The sequence below is a fragment of the Entelurus aequoreus genome, linkage group LG03, assembly GCF_033978785.1.
Source record: "Entelurus aequoreus isolate RoL-2023_Sb linkage group LG03, RoL_Eaeq_v1.1, whole genome shotgun sequence".
Classification (NCBI taxonomy): domain Eukaryota; kingdom Metazoa; phylum Chordata; class Actinopteri; order Syngnathiformes; family Syngnathidae; genus Entelurus; species Entelurus aequoreus.
The window spans coordinates 11,505,012-11,514,716 of NC_084733.1; the positions used below are offsets into that span (position 1 = coordinate 11,505,012).

Below are 9,705 nucleotides of genomic sequence, written 5' to 3' on the forward strand. Positions count from 1 at the left end.
TGTCTGCTTGCATTGGTGCTATGTGGGGCAGTGACCCACCAGGTCCAGCAGATAGACCTGTGTAAAATGGAAAAAAAACAGTTCATATACAGTATTATAATTAGAGATGTCCGATAATGGCTTTTTTGCCGATATCCGATATTCCGATATTGTCCAACTCTTAATTACAGATTCCGATATCAACCGATACCGATATATACAGTCGTGGAATTAACACATTATTATGCCTAATTTTGTTGTGGTACCCCGCTGGATGCATTAAACAATGTAACAAGGTTTTCCAAAATATATCAACTCAAGTTATGGAAAAAAATGCCAACATGGCACTGTCATATTTATTATTGAAGTCACAAAGTGCATTATTTTTTTAAACATGCCTCAAAACAGCAACTTTGAATTTGGGACATGCTCTCCCTGAGAGATGGGCGGGGTTTAGGGAGTAGCGGGGGGTGTATATTGTAGCGTCCCGGGAGAGTTAGTGCTGCAAGGGGTTCTGTGTATTTGTTCTGTTGTGTTTATGTTGTGTTACGGTGCGGATGTTCTCCCGAAACGTGTTTGTCATTCTTGTTTGGTGTGGGTTCACCGTGTGGCGCATATTTGTAACAGTGTTAAAGTTGTTTATACGGCCACCCTCAGTGTGACCTGTATGGCTGTTGACCAAGTATGCCTTGCATTCACTTGTGTGTGTGAAAAGCCGTAGATATTATGTGACTGGGCCGGCACGCAAAGGCAGTGCCTTTAAGGTTTATTGCCGCACTGTACTTCTCCCTACGTCCGTGTACACAGCTGCGTTTTAGTCATAAATTTTACTTTTTGAAACCGATACCGATAATTTCCGATATTACATTTCAAAGCATTTATCGGCCGATAATATTGGCAGTCCGATATTATCGGACATCTCTAATTATAATGTGTATTACAGCCACTTAGGGATGTTATGATAAACGGTAATAAATAGGAGTGTGAATCTTTGGGCAGCTAACGATTTGATTCTGATTCCTGGGGTGAAGTTTTGATTCAGAATTTATTCACAATTCAACACGATTCTCAAATCAAACCAATTCTCGCAATGTAATATTTGGTATAATAATTATAATGAAATGTTTTCAAAACTGGTTACAGGTTAGAAAAGCTCCTGGTTGGACAGAGATGGCCTAAAAAACGTTTTAAAAAATGATTCTTACGTTATCGGCCGATAAATGCTTTAAAATGTAATATCGGAAATTATCGGTATCGTTTTGTTTTTTTATCTGTATCGTTTTTTTAATTTAATTTAATTTTCTTTATTAAATCAACATAAAAAAACACAAGATACACTTACAATTAGTGCACCAACCCAAAAAACCTCCCTCCCCCATTTACACTCATTCACACAAAAGGGTTGTATCTTTCTGTTATTAATATTCTGGTTCCTACATTATATATCAATATATATCAATATATATCAATACAGTCTGCAAGGGATACAGTCCGTAAGCACACATGATTGTGCGTGCTGCTGGTCCACTAATAGTACTAACCTTTAACAGTTAATTTTACTCATTTTCATTAATATATATATATATTTTACTTTCTTTTTTATTCAACAAAATGTTTTTAATTTATTTATCTTATTTTATTTTATTAATATTTTAAAAAAGGACCTTATCTTCACCATACCTGGTTGTCCAAATAAGGCATAATAATGTGTTAATTCCACAGCTGTATATATCAGTATCGGTTGATATCGGTATCTGTAATTAAAGAGTTGGACAATATCGGGATATCGGGAAAAAGCCATTATCGGACATCCCTCATTGAGATTCAAATCTTTTACAATAGTGACCTGGCCTTGAGGGCAGCAAAAACAGGTTTCATAAATACATACAAAAACAAACAGTAGCAGTCACACACTATAGTCAAAAGCACAAATTACTTATGACATAAACATAAAAACATGCAATAGGTAAAAAAAAAAAAAGAAGATTCAATAAAAACTAGTAATTTTTTAACACATACAACAATACTGCGATAATTATGTAATCAACATCATTTTGGTCAACATAACCGTATAATAAAATTTGTACATCGTTACATCCCTAAGGCCACCTGTAAGACTGGCGTGGAACAGCATCCTCACTTCACGTGTCGTACGGTGGACACAATCAAACATTTAATCCAATGATGCCTTTGTTCTAGCGTTCCTCGCTACGACCAGCCGCCGCCTCTACCGCCTCCAGTCGCCTATCAGCCGCGGCCTGCTGAGAGGAACCAGCCGGTGCTGGTGCCAGCCAACCCGTACCACACCGCCGAGATCCCGGACTGGCTGCAGGTTTACGCCCGCGCCCCCCTCAAGTGAGTATTTGGAGCCAAATGCAGGCACTTATCTTTGTTTGGATTTCCAGTGATAAGTCTTAAATTGGTTTTATATAGCATAAATCAGGGGTGCCCACACTTTTTCAGCAGGCGAGCGACTTTTCTAATGACCAAGTCGAGGTGATTTACCTCATCTTCTTCTATATATACAGTGCAGGCCAAAAGTTTGGACACACCTTCTCATTTCTATGCGTTTTCTTCATTTTGAAGACTATTTACCTTGTAGATTGTCACTGAAGGCATCAAAACTATGACACCTGTGAAGTGAAAACCATTTCAGGTGACTACCTCTTCAAGCTCATTGAGAGAATGCCAAGAGTGTGCAAAGCGGTAATCAAAGCAAAGGGTGGCTATTTTGAAGAAACTAGAATATAAAACATATTTGCAGTTATTTCACCTTTTTTGTTAAGTACATAACTCCACATGTGTTCATTCATAGTTTTGATGCCTTCAGTGACAATCTACAATAGTAAATAGTATTTCATAAAGAAAACGCATTGAATGAGAAGGTGTGTCCAAACTTTTGGCCTGTACTGTGTGTGTGTGCGTGTGTATATATATATATATATATATATATATATATATATATATATATATATATATATATATATATATAACATACACTTGTAAAGAACATAATGTCATGGTTGTCGTGAGTTTCCAATCATTTCTACAGCTCTTATTTTTTTGTGATAGAGTGATTGGAGCACATACTTGTTGGTCACAAAAAACATTCATGAAGTTTGGTTCTTTTATGAATTTATTATGGGTCTACTGAAAATCTGCTGGGTCAAAAGTATACATACAACAATGTTAATATTTGCTTACATGTCCCTTGGCGAGTTTCACCGCAATAAGGCGCTTTTGGTAGCCATCCACAAGCTTCTGCTTGAATTTTCGACCACTCTTGACAAAGTTGGTGCAGTTCAGCTAAAGTTGTTGGTTTTCTGACATGGACTTGTTTCTTCAGCATTGTCCACAAGTTTAAGTCAGGACTTTGGGAAGGCCATTCTAAAACCTTCATTCTAGCCTGATTTAGCCATTCCTTTACCACTTTTGACGTGTGTTTGGGGTCATTGTCCTGTTGGAACACCCAACTGCGCCCAAGACCCAACCTCCGGGCTGATGATTTTAGCTTGTCCTGAAGAATTTGGAGGTAATCCTCCTTTTTCATTGTCCCATTTACTCTCTGTAAAGAACCAGTTCCATTGGCAGCAAAACAGGCCCAGAGCATAATACTACCACCACCATGCTTGACGGCCAAACAGCTCAATTTTTGTTTCATCTGACCACTGAACTTTTCTCTAGAAGGTCTTATCTTTGTCCATGTGATGTTCTTTACAAGTGTGTGTATAACTTTTGACCACGACTGTATATATATATATATATATATATATATATATATATATATATATATATATATATATATATATGTATATATATATATATGTATGTATGTATGTATGTATGTATGTATGTATGTATGTATGTACAGGTATATATATATATACACACACATATACATATATATATATTAGGGCTGCAACAACTAATCGATTAAATCGATTAAAATTGATTATAAAAATAGTTGCCGATTAATTTAGTCATCGATTCGTTGGATCTATGCTGTGCGCATGCGCAGAGGCTATTTTTTTATTTTTTTTATTTTTAATTAAATTATTTTATTTTATCTTTTTAAAATTTTTTAATAAACCTTTATTTATAAACTGCAACATTTACAAACAGCTGATAAACAATAATCAAAATAAGTATGGTGCCAGTATGCTGGTTTTTTTCCCCAATAAAATACTGGATAGGATAGAAATGTAGTTTGTCTCTTTTATCCGATTATTAATCGATCAATCAAAGTAATAATCGACAGATTAATCGATTATCAAATTAATCGTTAGTTGCAGCCCTAATATATATATATATATATATATATATATATATATATATATATATATATATATATATATATATATATATATATATATATATATATATATATATATATATATATATAACATGTTAAAGGTGCTTAATAAAGCATGTTTAACACATTTAGAGTCTTTCCTTTCATGAAGACAATAATATAAGTAGGTGTATTACCTGACTTGCATTGATTGGAATCAGACATGATTCACTGTCGTGCTGATAACTTCCACATTTTCGAATGTACTTTGTGGAGGAGAAAAAAAGTCCTCTATTCTGTCCAACACCACCTGAAAGAGGTTAGTTTTTGGCATCTTATTTGTCCAGCTTCCATTCTTGTTTTTTTTTTTTTTTACACTTTTACACTCCGTAGCCTGCTAGCTTGTGAGCGCTAGCTCTCTGAGACTCTTTTTTTTTAGCTCTTTTTTTTTAGCGCAGGCAGGATGGAGCAGCACTTTTATTTTGAAGACAGGAATTGTCCGGTCAGTTTTTAGGCTTTTGACAGCAGGTATGGCACGAGAGTCTGTTGAAATAAAAATTGTTTCTCGCCTTCCTGCTTTGTTGGTACTGAGCTCACTGCAGCCAGCGTCAAGATCCTGGGGTGACAACAAATATGCAACAAAGACGGCGAAAAATAATAAAAAAAACTACTTATTCGATATAATATCACTGTATTACCGTAGTGTGTTCATCTATAAATGACCAAACTTTGTGAACAACGAGCTTACCTTCCAACATTTCCTCTCTTGCATCCAAAACTGCTCATTGGCCTAGTGGTTAGAGTGTCCGCCTTGAGATGGGTAGGTTGTGAGTTCAAACCCCGGCCGAGTCATACCAAAGGCTATAAAAATGGGAGCCATTACCTCCCTGCTTGGCACTCCGCATCAAGGGTTGGAATTGGGGGTTAAATCACCAAAATGATTCCCGAGCGCGGCCTCGCTGCTGCTCACTGCTCCCCTCACCTCCCAGGTGGTGAACAAGGGTGATGGGTCAAATGTAGAGGACACATTTCACCACACCTAGTGTGTGTGTGACAATCATTGGTACTTTAATTTAACAAACATTTCTTCTTCATTAGGTTTATCTGAACATCATTATCCAGCACCATCTGCTGGTCACATTGTGTATCACAGTCAGTTTAGCTGCATGTCATTACACTTGAAAACCGTATGTCACTCAAAAGTGCAGATTTTAACAATTTGGAATCATTACTATAGTTTGAAAATATCCAGCGGGCCGCGTTGAAATGTTAATTATGTAGTATTATGCCAAGATGGCCCAGTTAACTGCTTTTTGTTACGCTGTTTCGCAAGACCCGTGTCACGTGACTTCAAACTTGACACCTCATTGGTTGGTTCTGAGACAGAATCAGTTGCTTCTGTCTCAATTTTTCGGAGGTGAGTCTTGCATGTTGAAGCAACACATTTTTCGACACAGAAATTTTTTACACTGCATTTTATAACACTAAATTTATTTTTGTTTTGTTTATTTTTTTATTATTTTTTTTGTAATTTTTTTTTGAATTTTTTTTCAATTAAATTTTAAGCATAATTTGATGTAAAAAAAATTCAATTCGCAAAATTCCAGCGCCAAAAATTCAGTTACATAAATTCAGTGTCAAAAAAAGCTTTCGTAACAAAGACACAAATTTACCTCCATACAAATTTATTGCACAACACAACCAAAAAAACGACCAGTATGAACGCGAGGAACATTTTTTATTTTAACACTCTCTCTCGCCAAACACCTGCTGTCAAAAGTCTAAAAACCGACCGCATAGTTCCTGTTTTCACAATAAATGTGCAGCTCCATCCTCCTTTCGCTAACAAAATAAGGGTCTCAGAAAACTAGAGCATACAAGCGGCAAGCTACAGAGTTAGCCTCCAATGTAGTTCTTGTAAACCTACTCAGTGGCCTAGTGGTTAGAGTGTCCGCCCTGATATTGGTAGGTTGTGAGTTCAAACCCCGGCCGAGCCATACCAAAGACTATAAAAATGGGACCCATTACCTCCCTGCTCGGCACACCGCATCAAGGGTTGGATTTGGGGGTTGAATCACCAAAAATTATTCCCGGGCGCAGCCACCGCTGCTGCTCACTGCTCCCCTCACCTCCCAGGGGGTGACCAAGGGGATGGGTCAAATGCAGAGGACAAATTTCACCACACCGAGTGTGTGTGTGTGACTATCATTGGTACTTTAACTTTAACTTACAGTTGCAAGAAAAAGTGTGTGAACCCTTTGGGATTACTTGGATTCCTGCATAAATTGGTCATAAAATGTGTTTTTGATCTTCATCGAAGCCACAACAATAGACAAACACAGTCTGCTTAAACTAATACCGCACAAAAAATTGTTGGTTTTCATCTTTTTTATTGAACACATGTAAACATTCACAGTGCAGGGTGGAAAAAGTATGTGCACCCTTGGATTCAACAACTGGTTGACCCTCCTTGCTGTAGTTGCAGATCAGAGCTGCACAACGGTCAGGAGGAATTTTGGACCATTCCTCTTCACAAAACTGTTTCAGTGCAGCAAAATTCTCGGGATGTCTGGCGTGAATCGCTCTCTTGAGGTCATGCCACAGCATCTCAATCGGGTTGAGGTCAGGACTCTGTATTTTCTTCTGTGGAAGCCATTCTGTTGTTGATTTACTTACACGCTTGGGGTCGTTGTCCTGTTGCATTACCCATCCTCTTTTGAGCTTCAGTTGGCGGACAGATGGTCTTAAAGGCCTACTGAAAGCCACTACTACCGACCACGCAGTCTGATAGTTTATATATCAATGAGGAAATCTTAATATTGCAACACATGCCAATACGGCCGGGTTAACTTATAAAGTGCAATTTTAAATTTCCCGCTAAACTTCCGGTTGGAAACGTCTATGTATGATGACGTATGCGCGTGACGTCACGACGGCAACGGAAGTATTCATACCTAATGTGTGACCATACAAACAGCTCTGTTTTCATCGCAAAATTCCACAGTATTCTGGACATCTGTGTTGGTGAATCTTTTGCAATTTGTTTAATGAACAATGGAGACTGCAAAGAAGAAAGCTGTAGGTGGGATCGGTGTATTAGCGGCTGGCTGCAGCAACACAACCAGGAGGACTTTGACTTGGATAGCAGAGGTGCTAGCCGACGCTAGCCGCCGACCGCATCTATGATCGGGTGAAGTAATTTGTCGCGCCGTCGATCGCTGGAACGCAGGTGAGCACGGGTGTTGATGAGCAGATGAGGGCTGGCGTAGGTGGAGCGCTAATGTTTTTATCATAGCTCTGACGAGGTCCCGTAGCTAAGTTAGCTTCAATGGCGTCATTAGCAACAGCATTGCTAGGCTTCGACAGGCGGCACAGCATTAACCGTGTAGTTACAGGTCCAGTGTTTGGTTCGGTATCTCCTGATAGTAGTATTGTTGATCTGCTGTCTATCCTTCCAGTCAGGGGCTTATTTCTTTTGTTTCTATCTGCATTCAAGCACGATGCTATCACGTTAGCTCCGTAGCTAAAGTGCTTCACTGATGTATTGTCGTGGAGATAAAAGTCACTGTGAATGTCCGTTTCGCGTTCTCGACTCTCATTTTCAAGAGGATATAGTATCTGAGGTGGTTTAAAATACAAATCCGTGATCCACAATAGAAAAAGGAGAGAGTGTGGAATCCAATGAGCCCTTGTACCTAAGTTACGGTCAGAGCGAAAAAAGATACGTCCTGCACTGCACTCTAGTCCTTCACTCTCATGTTCCTCATCCACAAATCTTTCATCCTCGCTCAAATTAATGGGGTAATCGTCGCTTTCTCGGTCCGAATCGCTCTCGCTGCTGGTGTAAACAATGGGGAATTGTGAGGAGCCTTTCAACCTGCGACGTCACGCTACTTCCGGTACAGGCAAGGCTGTTTTTTATCAGCGACCAAAAGTTGCGAACTTTATCTTCGATGTTCTCTACTAAATCCTTTCAGCAAAAATATGGCAATATCGCGAAATGATCAAGTATGACACATAGAATGGATCTGCTATCCCCGTTTAAATTAAAAAAAATCATTTCAGTAGGCCTTTAAGGCACGCCCCCAATAATGTTGGCCGGGTGGAAATCGGGAGAAATTCGGGAGAATGGTTGCCCCGGGAGATTCTCGGGAGGGGCACTGAAATACGGGAGTCCCCCGGGAAAATCAGGAGGTTTAAACCAATACCGATAATTTCCGATATTACATTTTAAAGCATTTATCGGCCGATAATATCGGACATCTCTAGTTCACATTTGACTTGCAACTGTACATGGAAGCTGGACTAGTGACAAGCCAAAAAACAACCACTTTCATGTAGCATTAGGAAGAAAAGAGGCCTCTCCCCCCCTCCAAAAATGTACATTCAAAGTTACTTATCAGCCTTCTAACACCAGGATGAACACATGGATGTCAATAGACGTTGACAAGACGCCGTGGTCAGTCAAGGTGCTACAAAGCAGTGACGACGCTCCTCCTCCTCCTCCTCCACCATCAGGTACGACCACATCCTGAAGTGGGAGCTCTTCCAGCTGGCCGACCTGGACACGTACCAGGGCATGCTGAAGCTGCTCTTCATGAAGGAGCTGGAGCACAGCGTCAAGTCCTACGAGGCGTACCGCCAGGCGCTGCTCTCCGAGGTGGAGGCCCGCAAGCAGCGGCAGCAGTGGTACGCCCAGCAGCCCAACAACAACAACTTCATGTGACCCCGCCCCCAGGGGCCTCCCGACCAAACACAAGTGTGCCTTGGCTTGATCCAAATATAGCAGACAGGAAGACGCACGCTGGCTTTATGAACGACTGAAAACTCTCCCATGAAGAAGCCAGAGTGTAGACGTCTCTTATAGTGAACCCAAAGCAACATTTTGTATTATTTTCATAAAGTTAATGCTGTTTTTTATTATCTCAGAAGACCAGCGTCATTCCTCTCCCGTGTGAGAGGACGACTTGGCAGCTTTCTCTCATCCCTGGCCTGTTTTCTGCTTCTGACGCAAACATGGCCTCCGTTCCTGTTGCGTCCTTTTCAGACAATCCACCAGGATGATAACGTAAGTGTCCAGAAGCAAGGCGTCTTTATCCCATTCAAGTATTTGCCTCGCTAATAAGAAGCTACTGGAAGCTCTTTGGAATCACTTTGCAAGGATTTTGTTTCAAAAGACGCTAACACCTCCTTTTCGCAGATGTCTCAGAAGCCATACAAAAAAAAAAAATGCTGGTTGTCGCTATCAGCAAGAAGAATAAGAAATATTTTAATATATTATTACAATATGGAAACATGTATGCAGGTTCAGCCGGTTCTCAGCAGGATTTAGTAGGGTTTTGTTCAAAAGATCATTTAGTTGGAGGTCAGAGCGACACAGAGATCTTGCAAAAAGCCGTTCAAACAGGAAGTAAACAAACTTTGCAATATAAGGC

The 9,705-nt window shown here is 39.7% G+C and overlaps 1 protein-coding gene across 3 annotated transcripts in view; it reads left to right on the plus strand.

Moving 5' to 3' along the window:
- Positions 1-9,705, plus strand: part of sav1 (salvador family WW domain containing protein 1) — a 29,642-nt gene that overhangs the window by 18,389 nt on the left and 1,548 nt on the right. For 2 of the 3 annotated variants that reach the window (XM_062041200.1, XM_062041198.1), the window contains exons 4-5: positions 2,179-2,334; positions 8,789-9,705. The exon at positions 8,789-9,705 is cut by the window's right edge and continues 1,548 nt beyond it. In XM_062041200.1, coding sequence (XP_061897184.1) covers positions 2,179-2,334; positions 8,789-8,996 — 364 coding nt within the window. In that variant the 3' untranslated portion in view covers positions 8,997-9,705. Of the gene's footprint in view, positions 1-2,178; positions 2,335-8,687 lie in introns of all 3 variants that reach the window. The other variant, XM_062041199.1, reaches the window with a different exon arrangement.